General features: G+C 34.1%; 1 protein-coding gene across 1 annotated transcript in view; it reads left to right on the top strand.

Annotated features, from left to right (window-relative positions):
- The window catches only part of CFAP54 (cilia and flagella associated protein 54), a 104,664-nt gene that overhangs the window by 51,221 nt on the left and 34,077 nt on the right, over positions 1 to 19,366 (top strand). Inside the window, exons 34-49 of the mRNA XM_038155315.1 lie at positions 1,561 to 1,779; positions 2,187 to 2,323; positions 4,031 to 4,179; positions 4,844 to 5,071; positions 5,279 to 5,502; positions 5,600 to 5,774; positions 7,320 to 7,434; positions 7,990 to 8,142; positions 8,654 to 8,851; positions 9,743 to 9,830; positions 10,267 to 10,473; positions 12,080 to 12,146; positions 13,951 to 14,133; positions 16,643 to 16,729; positions 17,749 to 17,871; positions 18,423 to 18,476. Of these exons, the coding sequence (XP_038011243.1) occupies positions 1,561 to 1,779; positions 2,187 to 2,323; positions 4,031 to 4,179; positions 4,844 to 5,071; positions 5,279 to 5,502; positions 5,600 to 5,774; positions 7,320 to 7,434; positions 7,990 to 8,142; positions 8,654 to 8,851; positions 9,743 to 9,830; positions 10,267 to 10,473; positions 12,080 to 12,146; positions 13,951 to 14,133; positions 16,643 to 16,729; positions 17,749 to 17,871; positions 18,423 to 18,476 (2,407 nt within the window). The remainder of the gene's footprint in view (positions 1 to 1,560; positions 1,780 to 2,186; positions 2,324 to 4,030; positions 4,180 to 4,843; positions 5,072 to 5,278; positions 5,503 to 5,599; positions 5,775 to 7,319; positions 7,435 to 7,989; positions 8,143 to 8,653; positions 8,852 to 9,742; positions 9,831 to 10,266; positions 10,474 to 12,079; positions 12,147 to 13,950; positions 14,134 to 16,642; positions 16,730 to 17,748; positions 17,872 to 18,422; positions 18,477 to 19,366) is intronic.

The following is a 19,366-nucleotide window of genomic DNA, read 5'->3' on the forward strand; positions in this document are numbered from 1 at the left end:
GTAAATGAACAGTTATCAGGCTCATATACAGAAAAAAATATTTTGACTGAAATTTAGATTATAATTAAGTATATATTTTGGTTTTTGTATTATATCAAAGAGACTAATTTCTGCACAGTCCTCTCATTTTTCTGATGTAGTTTAGTACAAAATTGGTTTCCACTCAAGGAAACAAAATCTGATGCATTTCTGTTAAATAGCTGTCAATGATTTCAAGTCGTTGTATTAATAATCAAAAATTGTATTTCAGTTGTGTTAGCTTGAGCATGTTGATTCATCAAGGTGGAAAAGCTCTGATAATCTGTGTATTATAATGCTTTTCAAACTGTGTTGGGGAGTTTATCTGTTACAAAGCTAATAAAAATATTTATTATTAAATAAATAAATAATAGTAGTAGTAGTTTCAGAATGATTTTTGTGGTCCTTTTGCTAGTCTTTTTGGACTATCTCTTTTGAAGCTTCCACAACACTGTTTTTTGATTTAAAAAAAAAATTATTCACCTCTTCTTTTGGCAGGTATTTGTTTGTATTTGGTTAACTTGCCAATAACATTACCTTCTGACTTGAAAGACTGTGTAGTATTCATAACTTGGTCCTTTGGTCACTTACAGTACTTAGCAAATAGGAAACTATAAATATTTGCATATAAGCAATCATGTAACTGATTCTGGAAGTGTTTTAAATAACCTAGAAAAAGTTTCCATATAATCTTCTAAATATTCACCTAAACCATCCAAAAATGTTGTTATTCCTCCTTGACAGAAGAAACCCTACCTTACATAAAATTATTTTCATGGCTTTCAGCAGAAGTGGGTATGTTAAACCTATCTTGGGTTTTTATCAGCTACTCTTTTGTGTCTTACATAGTATTAATGCTGTATAATATAATCAAAATTGTATAATTGTATGTGCTATACTATTCTTCACAAATTTTAAAGGTGAAAAACAGGCAGAAAAATAATTTAGATAAATAAAGCAATCAGTTCTCGGTTAATTTTTAAAAAATGAGATTCAGTTTAAATATAGCATTGTATGTCTGTGAAGTAATACAGAATTTTTTCATATCTCAGGGAAACTTAAAAAAGCTTTGGCTGGAAATTAAAGGCAGGCATCCAGATTTGAAATACTATGTTCTCTTCATACTGAATGTGCTTAATTACCAAAGCAAAGAGTAAAAAAGAAATTATCCAGATTTATAGTATAATAGAAGACCCTCCTGAATTGACTTTGACATGGTATTTGCTATAATAATCTGTACAATTCAGGGACAAATAACTTCAAAATGATCTAAACTCTTTAAAGTACTAAAACAAATGTCTTATAGAGACTAGTAAAAAATAAAATAGCATAATTATGTGTTAAGTGCACTTAGAGAGAAAGCACAGTTGCTTTTCTTGACTAAAGCAAAAGTCTTTTATTTAGAAATATGTCTTATGCTTATGTGCTTGTGCATATAAATCTGGGGATATGCAATATTTGTGTATCTTTACCAGGACTTTTATCCTAGAGCTTCAAGAAAACAGAGTTTAATTTTCTGCTACTTCATATGTTTTGATTTAGGAAAGGCATGGATAAATTGAAGAAATTAGCTCATCAAACCTTAGTGATGCTGCTGGGTAAATATGTAACTCGAAGTCACTTTTGTCAAATGTGTCTTGAAGAGATGCCCTGGAAGTCTCAGATGAATATCTATCTGGCAGTTGCACACTACCACCTATTTAAAAAGACCCTGGAAGAGCAATATAACATTGGAATTAGTGGTTCACATCATCTGGACAGGTACATCTTACTGCACTATCAGTGATTGCTGTTAATGGAGATTATTGTGTTATTCCTGTTGCTGCAGACAGATCTGAATTACAATATATTCATATGAACAGTTCAGCTTTCAAATACAAATTACTTGTTACTATGTAAAATGTTTTGCTTTCCATCCTGTGGACATCAGGCACAGCTTTGGTTGCTAACTTCATTGGTGAGATGAAAGCTTTGAAGTATACTATGTTAAGTTAGTTTTTCGTTCCTTATAACATTTGGCTATCATTCATTATTTCTGACTCCTAAAGCTGCCGGAAAGTAATCACTTCTGAGAAACTGACTATTGTGTATGTACATAAAAAATATTTTTGATATTGTATGTGTTTTTTTTTTTTTTTTTTTGTGTTTTCTTCTCTTTCATTCTGCAGTTACAATATTTTGGATCCTGAGATATTCTCATTAAACAATTCTGGCACTGTACTGGCAAGGGAAGCTGCAGATGATAACATAGGAAAACCAACTCCTTCTCTACTTGAAAAGTCAGAAGAGACTGAAACCCAAACCTGTAAGAATTTTTATTGGTGCACAAGTGAAATCAATTTAAACTTAACTTTTGGTTTTTCTTGATTTCTGTCTGTCTAGACCTCCATCATTAGTTGTCCACATCACCTTTGGAAAAACAGTCAATCATGCAAAGTCAATAGAAGACATTTCTAGGTTTCAATTGTCCTCCATATTTTTTTTGCATACCTAGTATAACAGAAGTCATAGTAAGTGATGTGGCATATCTAATAATTCTGAGCATTGTTTAATCTATTAATAAATATGTTTCATTCTATCAATTAGTTATTCTTTATCCTATAATTTATTAGTAAGTTTGTAAGTTAAAAAAATTATCCTAGCTTTAGGTTTGCAGATACCACACTACCTACACATATTAAATTGATAATATTCCAAATTATTCTGAATCCATTGATAATTTCTTTCAGTTTCTGAGGTTTGTAATTGATTGGTAGTTTCCTTTACATTTCCTAGCAGGTCCAAATTTTCCTGGGTCATTCTGTAAGTCGTTTTTAAAGTTATAGAATGAAGCTTATTATTATCTTTCAAATTTTAAGTAGAATTTCATTTTCCTTCTCTCCTGTTTTCTCCCCAGCATTTCCCTGTGTCAGAAGCTACCTCAGGAACAATTTATTTTCTACCACTTTTATTTAATTTCTCTGTCTTTCACATTTAACATTTATTATTAATATTATAGCTGTTTTTATCTATGAGGTTTCAACAGGAGCCAAAAGGCTCCTAAATGTGGGTAATTGTAAAATGCAGAACTTTGATTTCCTCAGATATCAGTGGTAGTGTACAAGTCAGCACAAAGTCTGCATTGGCACCAGAAGTTCAACAAGAAATCATAGGCCTGGTCTTTTCAATAGTTCTTCAGGGACACATTCTTGCCACAGCAGTAAAGATCAAAATTCTCCTGTCTTTCCATGTAGGGCTTCCTTAGGTAAAATCAGCTGTCCTCTTTGCCTTCTCCAAGGAGGTGTGACAAGAACTAGCACTTGAATTCACTGGTTCTCTTTGCAACAGCCTACTCTTCCAGAAACACCTTTGCCTTGATGCTTACCAGTCACTGAGACACACTGAAATTGGCTGAAACCTGATAAAAGTCCTCTTTACTATCTCCTAGCATTTGCAACAGTTATGATTAAAAGAATTATGTAAAATGTGTAGTTTGCCATAGAGTTCAAGTATTATATAGCTTGGAATTAGCCTCTACCTGAAACCTATAGTTCAGATATTACCATATTCCATTACCATGAGCCTTTGCCTTTCCCCTTGGGGGTATTTGATAGTGAATTAAATAGTGAAGGAATTCTACACATACCACGGAATTTGTCAGAAATCCTCCTTTCTTCCTAACATCTCCTTTAAGAGGTTTCTGTTTAAGAAAGATTCTTGCAAGCTTGGCAAGAGATTTCTTGTCATGGTGACTTCTTCCTAGAACTTAAATGAGGATTGTGTTTTGACTTTGAGAGGCTGAAAGCTATTTGGTACCGATTATTTTGTTGCTCAGACTTGATTTCATCCCAGTTCCTAAGTAAAAGCATCTTGTATTTTAAATATCATAACCTTACAAACATGATAACCTTAACATTGGCATTTCCTAACATTTAAGTATTTAGCTGCCACCAGAAAATCCCAACTGATTGTTTTTTTCTTTTTTTTTTCAGAACTTCAACTCAATTTTAATGAGTGAAATTTTTATTTTCAGTTACAGGTAAATCTCCTAAAACCAGAAATAAACAGAGTCGAACTCCTCGAAGTCGAACAGCAAAGACTGAAAAACAGGACCAGTTTGCGTCAAATACCCTTTTACTGAAGCATTTTACAAGCATCTTCTTGCATTTGAAAAGAGCAGTGGTAAGATGTGGTTGGTTTCTTATTAAGCTATATATTACTAAGCATTAATAATTAATGCATTAAGCATGTCTTGCAATACTTACTACTTTTTACATTAAAAGACCTCAGAAAATTTAAAAAAAATCACTGTTTTAAAATAATGTTTTCTCATTTTCTGAAAAATATCCAAGTACAATGTATGTAAGGTCAGCCATGTCACCTATCCTAATATATATTTCTATCAAAAATTAAATAACTTATGTAATTGTTCTATTTTTCATTCCACCTTTGTAACTTTCCTTCTCATGTTTGTTAAATTTTTCTGAAAATACTTGCAGATTTAACTTTCTCTTTACAGGTCTTAGTGAATCTCACACTAGAAACTGGAGAACCAATGGTTTAAGGGAAATGCAGACTAACCACTCTTGCATAAAACCTTCCAAACCCAAGTAAAAGCACACATATCGGTGGTGTGAATTAATTTTTATTTCTTATTCTCACACCAAAACCTACAATTAAATTCACTTATAAATTAGTTCTTCTATGAAAAGGTAAAAATTAAGGGTCTGTAATGCCTATACTGTAATTCTGAAAGATTACTTATGCTTAAGTTTTGCAATAAAAGAATGAAGCTTTCAATTTCTGTCTTTCCAAGGTATAGTTATGTTTTGAATGGTATACACAGGTTCTTGCTCACCGTGGTGGCCACTGGACATTGCTTCAAAATGCTTGTCGAGATCTTTGGAACTATACTCAAGAATTTCAATTGATTGCTAACCAGTCAATTTCCCAAATGGATGCATTTCCCATCACCTGGGATTTTCTTTGCAACACCATCTGGTTGCCATTTTATTTTGCATCAGACATGATCATTGATATGATAATTGACCTACAAGCAAGCAGTTCTCTTAAGGTAAAAATTATTTTTATTAAGACAAATCTTGATTATCACATTTTCATTAAAGAGAGTGTTCTCTCTCTTGCATTATATTCTGGTATCTTCAAGTTATTCTCTTTAACAAGTGTTTTAGATGATTACAGTACTTTCTGATCTCTGTAATTGATTTGTCCTGAAAACACATTTGAAAATAACAGGTAAAATAATGTTTTTTCACTGTAGATTGTGGATCCCGATGGAGACTTTTGCATTCCCAGTTGTTTAGGAGGTATTGCGGATGAGAATGGTGGTTCTAGTCTTCATCCCCAGCCTCCCATGGATGATGTGAACGTGGTTGACCTGAGATGGATATGTAATCTGATTCTTAAAACAATAGAATTATTATATCAAATGAAGAAGTGGGAAGCACTGGTACACATAGCTGTACAATTTAACATATTTACACAGTAAGTCCCAGCTCTAATAAAAACTAAAAAAGTTAACTTTATATAGTTTAATATACCATTATATTGCTTAATTACTACACTTTGTTTTTTTTTCCAGTGAGAGGTTCACAGAACAAGTGAGTCCACTGCTGGTGTATGCTCAGAGGCAGCTGCTGGAGAGGATACAGCAGTTCAGTGGCTCAGACAGCCATGAATCTCATTTCACAAAATATCTGTCTGATGGTGCACAAAAGGTGAAACGCAGATTTCTTTTTGGGCCGCTGACTCTGAATGTGAGCTAAATGTGGAAAAGCAGTTTCACTGATTAGCTTAATATGCTTTCTTATGTGTTCCCAAATAGTCAATTATAACAAATTAATGAACGTAATTGATTGAAGTGCATGAAAAGGTTTGTATGACATGAATCCAAGAGCAGCAGGTGACCCAGAGGACATTTCTGCCATGCACAACATACCCATTCCGTATTATAAGCCTAAATCTAATTTCATGTCATTTCTTGATGCCACTCTTTTAACCTTAAAATATTTATTTGGATATTGCTTTGCTTCTGCATTGGAACACTGCTCCAAAAGTTAATAAAATTGAATAAAGCAAACACTGACAACGTGGATAAAAAACTTAAAAAAACTTGATTACCACCAAAAAAACCCCTAAGCAGCTCAGCAAGTTCCTCTCATTAAATGCCATGGCTCTATATATTTGCTTAAAAGTGCCAGTTGGAAATTTTTCATTGAACTAGCTATTACAAATTAGAGTTTTCCAATTTTTTAAAATGTAAGGTTTATTTCTAAGAAGCTTTGCTGAAGTCAGTCTCACTGTGGATATTTTTAGGATGTTTCTATCACTAAAGTAAAGAGAGGACTTGAAGGAGAGGAGGGGAAAGTGGGATTTGGAGTACCAAAGAGGTTTGTTCTGACTATGAGCACGAACATGGGGTTCAGGAGCCACTGCCTTGCCACAGCACAGCAGTGCCCAGGGCATGCAGGGACTCTGAAGGGCCTGTGGCTCACAAGGGCAGCTCAGGAGCTCTGTGTTCTCTGTTTCCTGCAGACTCTCTCTGGCCCAGCCATTCCAACATAGTCCTTTTGTCTATAGAAGAACACCATAGCAAACACATCCACAGTGCTTGTAACTGAGCTGTGGAAAAGTAATCATAGTTTTGAAAGACAGCTTACAGATTAAAGACTAGTGTTAGCTAATAGTAATAAGGATTTCAGGTAAGAAATTTGGAGTTTATGGTTATATTTCATATATAAATGTCATTCAGAGAATTCTAGAACTAGTTCTGTTGGTCCTTCTGCTTCTGAAGTGGTGTAACTACATTAGCAAAATAAAAAGTCTTTTGTGGATTAGTCCTTTATAGAAGTCTGGAAGTTTGCTTCTCTGCCAGGGTTAGGCTGCTGTTGTTACTTGCTTAGAGCTATTTTGTACCTCTGTATTTAGCATTCCATTGTGTTTCCCAGGCAACATGTCCTTTAGGCATGCTTAGCGACAGGTTCTGTGCAAGCATGCATTCATCTGGAGAAAAAAAGGTGGAATATTTGCAGAACATCAAGGAGTTGCTAATGATTGTGGCAAATACCAAGTAAGAGACAAGTTTAGTGCAGTAACTTCGAAACACTTATATGCAATATTTAGGTTTGAATGTTTCACCTCTTACTGACAAGAGTACTAGTTATGGGCCACTGGTGTCTTTATTAATTAGTCCTCTTCTTATTTTGTCATGTGACTGAGTATATAGGTATTTAACTGTATGAACCAACTGCTGATTTTTCTTAATATGATTCAGTTCTCATGAAACAAATCCTGCTTTTTAGATGACATGCAGAAACTACATAGGGTACAAATTACAGCTGCCTGTTGCTCGTTCTTCCAGTGAAGAGGTTTTTCCTGGATGCTCTTTCAATCCTCCAATGAATAATGATTCTACAGGTCAGAGCAAAGTTCAGTATTGTGTGTTCTCTTTTCTCCCAGAGTTTTGTCTTTGTTTCATACTGATTTTTTTTAAAAATTCTGTTTCCTTTCCTTATCATAGTCTTCCACTTCTCCTACAATTTATCTTTTATTATAAATGGAGCTTTGTCTTCAAATTCTTGTTCTTGATGTTTTGGATGGACTGTAATATTATCAAGATCTTTCCAAATATATTCAGGCTATGTCTGAAAGCAGAGAAAAGCAGGTGCCAGATAACCTACAGCCTGTGAGGCAGCATGGTGGACTTGGTCCAGCTTTCTTTTGTTATTTTTGGATATCCAGCAATATACCCATAAGTTAGTGTGAATCAGTACTGTTATTGACAGAATTATTTTTCTTGTTGGCTAGTAATTTGCTTTAATTCATAAAGCAACAGGAAAAAAAGGGGAATGTTTTATTATACTTTAGTTTTGAAGTTATGAAAATGTTCAAATATGTTTTACAGCGTGGTTTACTAAAAATATTTATTTACATATTACAATTTTTTTCTCCATAATTAATAATTCCTTTTAGATCACAATCAAGCAAAAGCCCTAGTTTGTGTGCCTCTTGATGTGAATGATACACTGAAATGTTTTAAAGAAACTCTAGAAAAATCTAAACATCAAAGCAGAGCACTGAGACACAGCAGGAAACTACTTTCATTATTTCTTGCACACACACAAGGTGAGTGATTCATTGAAGTGTTTTGCCCTTAATAAAGTGTATATGCAGTTAAAATAGCAAAGAGTGAAAGGAACAGATTTTTCTAAATTCAAGTTTTAGTTACTGACAATTAGAAAAAATATGGAATATGAAGTTAAATTTGAAGTTCTATAAGCACAAGCTCTAAGTCCCATTTCCTCTGATTTGTCTAATAGTTGGATGATAATTTTTTTCATGCAGCTGTGTCACCTGTCTGTCTGCAGCCATACTTCTGTCAGAGGACTGACTGGTAGATCTTCCCAAATTTGTTTTCCTTAACAGAGCACATACCCTTTGGTTACACTGACCAATGAATTATGTCCAATGAGTTTAATTAGGAGACACACAGAATTAGAGCATAGGAAACCAAATGGAATTAGGGTACACAGGAATTTTATATTAGTTTGATTGACATGGTTTGGGAATATTTGGGTTGCTAGAAATAGAACAATACTTTTCCAAACTGATCATATAAATCACTTTTCTAATCTAGAAAATGCTGGAAGAGCAATCAGCAGTCATATCTCTTCAAGCAGAAAGCTGAAATTTAGCGTGGTAGATGAAGTGATATTTCTACCGACACCGTGTGACCTTTCTCAAGAAAAATATAATTTCTCCAGTATGGTTGAAAGTAGACCAATACCAAAGTCACACCTTTCAGTAATTATATCTTCCTATGAACAAACAATAGGTAATTTTTTCATAAATTTCTGCTTCAGATAAGAAGTAACAATATTCTGCCTATCTGTGTTTATATATGTTTATTCCATTGCTATTTTTCCTCTTACAGACAGCTGTAACTGTCTGAAGGCTGGTTTCCAGGAATGTACAACCTTCTTCCTCTTGATTGAGGAAGTCTGCATGAGATCCTAAACAAGTCACTAATTGGTTCATAATTGCTATGGTTGTCTCATTTTATGAAAAAGCATTACTTCAGTGGTGTTATGCTGATTAATCCCAATTCAGAATTTGATATAATGTTTAGCAGCTTCATTTTAATTCCATGACAGTTTTTTTTTCATAGCAAACAGACTTTAGATTCTTTCATTTGGACATGTGACCTAGTTACTTGGCTTCCATCTTACATTCTGATATGGCTTTACTCATGCAGTCACAGCTCCTCACTACTACCTGATTTTGCTGTATGGCTCAACAGGTCAAGTGTAGTAGCTCTGAGTGGTTTTATTGGCAGCACAGCTTCCAAAAATGTGTCTGTGAGAGTGCTTCTGTGCTGTATGGTGAGAGTGCTTCTGTGCTGTATGCAGAGTTGTTTAGCAGGGCCAATGACCTGTTCTCCAGTTTATGTTGTGAACAGGAAGAAATTTGAGAGGTCTGAAAAAAGAAAAATACAAAAGATTATAAACAGGTCCATATATCTTATTTTTGCCTTCAAAGTTAGTTGAAATAAGAAATGGTACATTTGAAGGTAAAATATACAAGACCAATAAATTAAAAAAAATACTTGTACATTGAATTACATGTGAATTCATGTTACTCATGCCAAATTTGTTCAAGATTCAGTAACCATTTTAATGATATAACAATGTTGTTTTTTTTTTAATTGATTAAAAATAAATTACAGGAATCCTTGAAATGAATAACCAGAGAGACCTCAAGGTACAGGCTCTACATGAACTTGGAAATCTTCACTTTTATGCCAGAAATAAAAGGTACATAGTTACTGGATTAAAAAGAGCACAGTTTCATTTTTTTAATTGTCAGTCCTATACATCTCAACTGTCTTCTTGTGCTGTCTACTAGTCCATATAACTTCTTTCATCTAACTTACTAATAGCTATATTTTGAGAGGGCTTTTTCCTATACATTGTTTATTTTTCTTAGCCACCTAATTGCCATTAAGCAAATTATTCATTTTTGTGTTTTTAAGAAGTACTGTCTATGGCTTGAGGATTTAATTTGAGTGCCCATAAGTCTCTTGACCAGTACATTGACCAGCTATATCTTTTTTTGTGTTGTAGAAAATGTATTTCAGTTTTTGACCCAATCAGAGTTAGTTAAATCTCAGGCAATAAAGGAAAAATGAAGCAGGTCTTATCTTCCACTTTGGAAAATGTCAGCAATATGATGGTATTTTTTATGTTACAGAGCTGCTTTTAAATACTGGTGTCAATCCCTTGATGAAACACTCGACATTGCTGATGCTCTTAACACCTGGCAAGAGTTAAGTTTTCCAAAAGATGATACAGACTGCTTTGCAGTTGGAAGATCAACTGATATAAGTCAGAAATTTCTTTCTCAGGCTGGAGCTTGGGGATGTTTACATGCAGCAGTCCTAGTGGCTAAGATAGCTCAGTAAGTATCATACCCATATATGTATTTCTATCATATTTTAAACAAATTGCTCATCCAAGATATGAGGCAACTTCGAATTAATTAAAAACCAATAATGAGTTGTTATAAAAAGGACCCATCAAAAGCAGAGTAATTTTTCCTTTCAGGAAGAAATTTGCTTCTTTGTAGAATATTGTTTTTCCCTTTTCTACAGTGCTCATCTTTGATCATAAATGCAGCTGTATGTTATATGGAGGGATCATTAAAAGAAAACAAAATGATAAAAAATCATAAGTGCAAGGATTTTACAGTCATATTGATTTTCAATCAAAATATCACATTTCACAAGTTATTGCACATATTAAATATTAATGTATCTTGAGGTCAGATTTACTGCCTAAAGTACTAGTTTTCTGGTGAATTAGAACTAAATGAAATTTGAATTACTGTATAAAAATCTACCATCAGTAAATATTTCCATCCAGTAGTCCTTGACTGCTGGTAAAACACTGTGAATGTAATTCTGAGCTGTTCCTCAATGTATTGTACAAAATATAAATCTAGAAGTACCCAAGACAGCATTAAATGACCTTAGAAACACTATAACTATGAAAGAGCAGAATTTCATCTTTAAGTAAATTGCCTTACCTGTAGCAGGTTGTATTAATAGCACTGTATAATATCTATAAACCAAGGTAGCTTTGCAAGTACTGGCATGGGTATTTCAGGATGAAGTGGCATTGCCACACTCAGAATTAGCACCCAAAAGGAAAAGGAGTGAGTTTAATTTGGTTACAAATGACATCTCTTCTAATTCAGAGCTGTGGTTCAGTCTCGGGTCCAGTTAGGGGCCACAAACACCTGTAAAAGCACCTGGGGACTCCCCTATTTGCTGCACTGGATACTATTCCTTTGCTGCTAATATGTCCATTCCAAATCCTGGCAGGATTTGGAGGGAGCTGTCCTCCTGGCTTCTCCCTCAGGCAGTTCTTTGGTGTTTAGACCTGACTTGAACTGTTAAACATCTTTCTCTTGAGTTGCTCTTTCTACTGCAACTTAGTCATATGCTGTAAAATGCAGATTAAAGGATTCTAATATTTTAGAAGTAAAAGATTTGAAGTAAAGATTTCTAGGCTTGAAGTAATTGAAGTAAAGATTTCTAGGCTTGTTAATCATAGAACTATTCTGCTTCCAGAATGGTTTAAGGCTCTGGTGAGGTACTGTGTGGGAATCATTACATTTAGCTGGACACCTGCCATGTTAAACTCCATGTGTTAGTTATCTTAGGCTCCCTTTTTGGAAAGAAATACACTTTAAAGTATGAGTTGCCTGATCTGCTTTATCTTTTAAGTTTTGTGTGAGATGGAGTTTGCCCTTAGATTGCCTGTGTTTCTCCTCTAAGTTTGAAGATAATCTAGACGACTCCCTTTGTCTAGGTATGTCTTTGGTCAAAAGCTTCTTTGCATGGTGTGACTGAGCACCTATTTAAAAACAGGCAGTTGTTTTCCAATAGGAAAAACATCTAGATTGTGTTAGTGTTATTATCCCATTAGACTAAAAACCCAAGGATTTCAATAATTTATGTTGATGGGTATATTCATATTTCTTATTATTTATTGTGCTTTAGGTATATAACAACATCAAAGATAAGATTAAGAACAAAATACTGCTATTTTTCTGCAATACTTTTTAAGGTAAGAACGCAATTTCAGTTCATATTCATGAAGTTAACAAATTGCTTCTAAAATGACCCTCTGTTAAAATAATTCTCTTTTTGTTTTGCTTGTAAAGGAAAAATGGAGATCACAGGTAGTTGACAATTTATGCATATTAGATACAATGTTTTTATTCTTTGTTTTTTAACATTATTTCTATATTATAGCCTAAAATTATCACTTCAGTAGGAGGCTAGAGTGTCTCAGAGAAAAAATACTGAAAGGGGAAGATGACTAAAACATTTGATAGTCAAATATATTTTTCTTCTCTTGAAGTATTCTGCTCAGGAAGAGCGGGATGGCATCAACAACAGCAGAGTGCTGTCTTTTAGATCTGTAGAGTCTTCACAGATTGTTCTAAATTTTCAACCAAGAGCACAGACTCTTTAGAAAAAAGAAATTTTTGAATATTTTTCAGCACTAAAAAATATTAGTTTATAATACTAAAATCTGAACTCTATAATAAGTTTGCTCTAAAACCAGAGGATATTAAAAATGATCCCGTTTCACTCACAAAGAATATAAGATCATTAAAATTAAGTTTGCAGACTTTCAGAAAAAAACCTGTAGAGAAAAAAGACAACATTTCAATTTGCTTTTAAATGGAAGTTAAGATGTCAGTATCAAAAGTAGCACAGGAAAAAGAACTGCAAGTATTCTGCCAGTTATACTCTACTGGGATCATCCCAGTGCAGCTTCAGGAAATTATCTGGTTTCTTCCAAAACCAAGCAATGACACTGTCTGATATCTTGTGTCATGATTGGGACTGTGAGACCTGTCCTAGGCCACATTGGAAAACTTATTAAGTTCACCAAAGGGAGAGCAAGTTGAAGAAACAAAGGTAAAGGAGAATTTTGACTTGTTTCTAGCACTGTAATTGCTGAACAATTACAAAGCTGAACAATGGTGATTCCTCCTTTCGACAGAAATGGTAGCAAGCATTTGTTCCAGTCGCATAACAGGAGAAATAATTGTGACTTGACCGAAGTGGGTCTGATATTAATTGGGATAGAAGCAGCTTGCAGGGTGATTGTCTTGAAAAATATAATCAATTACTGTCACTGCACTGCAAGAAGTTCAAGCCATAATTTGTTCCTTGAATTGGAAAGCTTTTATAACCTTGTTTAAATTCCACCTCTGGTGTAGGCTTTAGGCTTGTTAATATCTCCAATCTGAGTGTAAATGCAAATTTCTCTAACATATCATTGTTAATGATACCAAGATAAACAAAATTGGGAAGGAATATCCAAATCAGAGACAATGTTAGCATTCTTCCCTTTTTCAGAGAGAACATTTAAATTATTTCCTTGAATTTCATACTTGTTTTTAGTTATAAGACTTAGGCTGTGCTAGCTGACCTAGTTAAAGGTTGAGCTAGAGTGAAATAAGCTTTGAACTGGCTTTATAGTCAGCAAGTCTCCCAGAAATTAATTAATTTCATATTAGCTTTAAGTTAAATGATTTAAGCTACACTAGCTGATAAGCTGCACTACCTTAGTTAAAGGTGGAACTAGCTTTTAACTGGCTCTAAAGTCAGCAACTCTCCCAGAAACAATGGGAGGCACACTGTCCTTAGACTATTTACAGCTTGTTTATTTCTCCATCAACTTCACACATAAAACATTTTCTCTAAAAATGTATTCAATATTGTGGCTGGAAACAGCTGAATAATTAAGGCATTGATGGAGTTGCATTTATGAAGTAATTTATGAGTTGGAGTTTATGGTGCCTCACTAATACCTGTACACCTTTTCACAAATAATTCATTGTTATTACTTTCAGACCCTGTTTAGAGCTTCTCTTCCACATCCAACATCTGACTATGACTTTGCACAATATGAAACAAATATTCTTATTCCTGGTATTGACCTGTTCTCTGATCGCTACAGAGCTGATATCTCTACTGTAGTTGCAAGTCTGAATTTTATTATGTTTGAGCTACATTGTGCAAAACAAAATTTAATAGTAAGTATTGCTTTTATGATCTGGAAATGATTTTTAAGACACCTAGTCTTACTTTCTTGTGTGGGTGTACTTATGAGATAACCTCAGAACTTCTAGCAAAATACCCCTATGGCTAGGTTCTGTGGCACTTAAAACAAGGTATAGCTTGCTGCATACAAGTTTTAGAAAACAGGAAAATTTTTTATTCTGGAAGATGACAACGTATGGTTCATTTAGCTTAGGCATTTTAGAGGAAATTTTCTATTATATGCTACTTAAAATACACTCTACAGAAAAATACTTTAAATGCAGTATGTCCAGAATGCTTTCAATACTTCAGCTTCCAGGAGATAAAAGTCCCTTTTGCCTTTCTCCTTTTCATGTTCTCTTATTCCTCTGTATTTTTATTGTTTTTATAACTTCCCTCCTATGCTGGCCATATTCCTATTTCCTCCATTTAATATCTGCCCATTTCAACTTTAATCCAGCTTCCTTCAAAGGTGCAGTGCTGTACATTAGAATAAATAGATTGAATTGATTACCAGTACTGAAAAAGGTGCAATACTCTTTTCTAATTTGGTCCTGTATGCCCCAACAGAATTTCCTGTCAGGTGGTTATTTTATACCTCTGTAAATGAAGCATGACAGAAAACTATCCATCTGAAAAAGTAGATAGATTTTTTTTTTCCTGCTTTGATGAGTTGAATCCACTTATGACAAGGTCCCGCAAATGGCAGAGCCAGTGCCAGGGAAGGGAAAAGATTGCAGGGCTGGCAGCAAGGAGTAACAAAGCTTAGGAGGTAGGGATGGAAGAGGGGTTAGACAGGAGGAGGCAGAAAGATGTTACACTTTTTTTTGTCAGCAGGCCATATGTTGGATTGATTTCTTTTGGAACTTCAGGCTAACTGCCATTGTTGCTTTTTCCCATCCTGCATTACTGGAGTTCACTTTGTTATTTAGCTTTGTGTAACTGTCCTGGCTATGGGAGATCCAGCAAAATCCAGGAGCAGACAATTGCTGGAGGCAGAGGCACTTAATTTGACTGCTTGCTTCACATGGCCATGCACATTTTTGATTCTTTCTGCACTTTTGCCAGCAGAATATAGATCCAGTTCATGGATCATAGTCAAAGCAATTGCAGTTTTAGCTGAATGAGTGCTTCATTTCCCCTGAATGCTTATTGTGTGGGAATGTTTTGGATGGTGGGCGCTAAGTTGATTTGTCACTGAAATCAAAATACATCAAGATTCAAGTTTTATTAAAAATAAAACTTCAAAGACTAATTTTGCTGAACTACTTCAAATATCAATAGGAAACTGTATGGGTACAATTAAAACATTTGCCTCAAGCATTTGTAATCCAAATTCAGAAGTATTAAGCTACATTATGAAAACTTTAAGTGAATTTGACAAAAATCTAACAATGCTGTTAGCATTTTCCAAGCTTGCGGACATTTTAAAGTGAAGAAAAATGTAAAAGCTGAACAGTAATTAAATTTTGGAAGTTCTTTCATTTTCAATAAACACACAAATCTGTTAGGAAAGAATCTGCTTTTTCTGAAGTGTTGTATAACAATAGATCATAGGACCATAGAATGTTTAGGTTTGGAAGGGATATTTATAGATCATATAGTTTCAACCTCCCATGCTAAGGGGAGGGATGCCTACCATTAGACCAGGTTGCTCAGCACCTCATCCAACCTGGCCTTGAACACTTGCGTGGTTGGGGCATCCACAAGTTCATGGGCAACTGCTCCACTGTCTCACCACCCTCACAGTAAAGAACTTCCTCTTAATATCCAACCTAAATTTCCCCTCTTTCACTTTGTACCCATTACTCCTTGTTGTATCACACCAGTTCCTGATGAAGTCCAGCTTCCCTGTAGGCTCCCTTCAGATACTGGAAGGTTATACAGTGTCTCTATATTTTAATAGAGCTCAGTTTTAAAATATTTTTTGTTAGTTGTCCCTACAAAAATTTTAATTTTAAAATGAATGTAAATAAATTTGTCAATAAGTCTCATCACCATCCACTTTATTTTACAACTGATATCATTTCACTTAGTTGTAGGACTTAATTGTGTTTATTTTTAAAAGCTTACAGGATTTTACTCTTCTGTTAGTTGTATTGAAAAAATTATGGCATAAAAATGCAGATAGTTTTAGAAATCCCTTGTATCAACTTATTTCTGGTAGGTTTACTCAGTAATGATGTGGTAAAATACCCCACCTTGAACACAGAGAATATTTTGGACAAACTTCACTTTCTACATCGTGAATCAGATAAAAGGTAGTACCAGGGATTAGCTTTAGTGAGCTGAAAAACTTTTTAACACATTAATCTTTAAGAAAGCATAAGAGACGTAGTGTGTAGACGTAGCATAAGAGACGTAGCATAAGAGATGGTGTGTGATGGTCAAAGCAGTAATCTTATATTATCTAGATACTTTTGATATGTAATTGCAATGTGTATTTCCATAATGGTACCCTGTATGATGTTTATAGCTGCATGACCTACTATTTTGCTACAGATTTTACCTCTGTTCACATTATACCAATATATTGTATCTGAGATTTGTAAAGACCCAGCTAAATGTATTGAAGGAAGAATTCTCAAGGTAATCAAATAAACTTTCTCTTCCTCAAAACACTTTCTATTTCAAGTAAGCTTTTCAATTCTTTGTTTAATGTAGTCAATTTGATACTCATGTATTTCTACTATGAAAAGTAATGCTTTTAAGTTCAGTTGTTGCTTAGTGTTTCTTAGCACAGCAGATGGTAGGGGTACTGTCTAAATGCAGTTATTCTTTATATTCTCAATTTGAATAGCATGCAGAGTTATTTACACAGTTATTTACAGAGTTATTAACAGTATACCAGTAATTTCCTACATAGGCTGTTGAGTGCTTCCATAAATTCTTTCTACTCTCTATTTAATGAAGAGGAGATTTTTCTTCTTTGGTCCAGACTTCTCACTTGGTATTTTTTATCTTGTTCCACTTTTCTTTTAAATGTTTTTTTCAGTGCAGAGCATGAATGACTATTTTTTCCCCCAAATATTCACTTCTGGATGTGTTCTTGCTATCATGGTAGAACAAGGTTCCATGAAATCTAGGAACAGATTTTTGTCTTTTCACTAATGTTCACATTTTGTTGTTGCTGTTTAAATAATTTGGGAGTTTTGGGGTTTTTTTTTCAAGATATCTATCAAGAGTTTTTAAGAGTATTAAGAGTCAAAGTGATATTGGTTTTAGGAATTTTCAGGAAATGTTGATATGGGTTAGGTAGAGTGGCTGAGTACTACAAGACTAAGATGAGTAAAATCTACTAAACAGATTTTGTTAAGGGACTGATCTTGGACAGGCAGTCAAACCTCTTACCAGATGAAGCAAGTTCTTTCCCTTATTCAGGAGGAAGTTTTTAAAGAACTTGTTTTTAAAGGTGAAAGACACATCTTTGAAATTATTCACTATAATATGTAAAAGACCTCTTTCCATTGAAGATCATTCTCCATCAATGTAAAAGTCCAGTAGCCAAATCTATTTCAATCTATTTCAAAGTTACCTTTAAATACCTTTTATTTTGAGCAATAAGAATAATGAATAACCAAATCAAATGCTTTGTTATTTTTTCATAGATTAAAGTACTTACAGATATAGGATTTTTTACGGAGGCCTTTCATGAGCTGTCTTTGCTTATTTCGGGAGAGAGAATTCCATGGAAAATACCAGCAGGATACAGATATACTGAACAAGTGCAGGTAAACACCAGAAAAGTATGACATTGAGCTGTAACAATCCATTTTCTTCATGAAACTGCACATACACCATATCTGCAAGTTGTTACATGTTCCTAAGAAATTACTAAATTTCTTTCAATAAATTAATCAAATAGTAAGCTTTGAATGACATTAAAAATCTCTCACTAAACAGCAGGAACAAAAATCAAATTTGAAACGTGTTTTAAACACTGAGTACTGCAGATACTACTGTAGAAAAAACAATGTGTGATTTCATATGCAGGCATGAAAAGTATGGATAAAGCTGACAAAAGACTTCTGGACAGAGGACCAGGTGAAATTCAGCATGAGCAGTGGGAAAAATTTTGTCACCAAAAGTTTTGCCATGTCACCTACCCAAAAGCACCACTCAGATAAGGAAGTGGTGATTTGATTCCATTCATTCATTGATTACAATTGAGTTTAATGAGCTGATTTGAAGGGAAATTTCCCTCCTCCCACCTTTATTAACTCATTGGTTTTATACTCATATTGTAATACATTATTTTTGGTTTTTTTTTTCCATTTTACAGGCCTCACAGAAATTTGATTCCTCAAAATCTCTCATGACTGATACAAATTTGCAGGTAAAAAACCGGAAAGAGGTAAATGTTTTATACTGTACATAAACATTTATTTCTGTCTTAAGAGAAAATATCCTTGTTATTATAAAAAAATCCAGTAAATACAAGACATATTCTTCTCAATGGATTACTATTTCCTAAATTTTCAATTTTATGACTGACCTCTCAAGGGAAGGGCAGCTACCATTTTCACCATTTTTCAGATGGGAGATCTCATGTGTACAAATCTGTGGCTTTTTTGTGGAAAACACACTAATGGAAGTATTCTGGTTTTGTTGTGATATGGTCAGGTGTTTATCCTGCTAAACATTGAGAGTCAGGCTTTTAATGTTATAATTTCTCTCAATCAGAGTTGTCTTCATAGACTTGTCTTAACTCGTATGGGGGTTGAAGTCCATTTCTGGGGAAAAAAAAAATTAAATGGTGACTATAAACCAGTGTCTAAACAGTCATTTTCTGATTTTATTTAAAATCACCTACTCATCACTAACTTCTTTTGTGTTTTTCAGTTTTAATAATTTCCTTTTATTAACCTTCTTACAGATCTATTGAGCTCGTAGGGGTAAATGTTAGCAGAATGTGAAAAAGTAGTACCTTTAAAACAAATTGGTAAATTACAATCCCTACCTTTCCCCCTCCACTTTTCGCTCTTGTTTACAGTAGGCTTGTGTGTCTCCTACAACAGTTGGTATTACAGGATGGAAATGAGAAGTGTATCTCAACAGCTTTTGATCTCGCTAGTTTCTGATTTATTTTGAAGTTGTGCGTTATTTTAAACTGTTGATTTGAACACTTCACAGTCTATGTGGTGCTGTTACTGGACTCATGATCTTGCAAATCTGTGTAGACTTTCAACTTCTAAATTTATTAATCTAAAGTGAGACTATTAAACT

This window comes from Motacilla alba, chromosome 1A, assembly GCF_015832195.1.
Source record: "Motacilla alba alba isolate MOTALB_02 chromosome 1A, Motacilla_alba_V1.0_pri, whole genome shotgun sequence".
NCBI classification, from domain to species: Eukaryota; Metazoa; Chordata; class Aves; order Passeriformes; family Motacillidae; genus Motacilla; species Motacilla alba.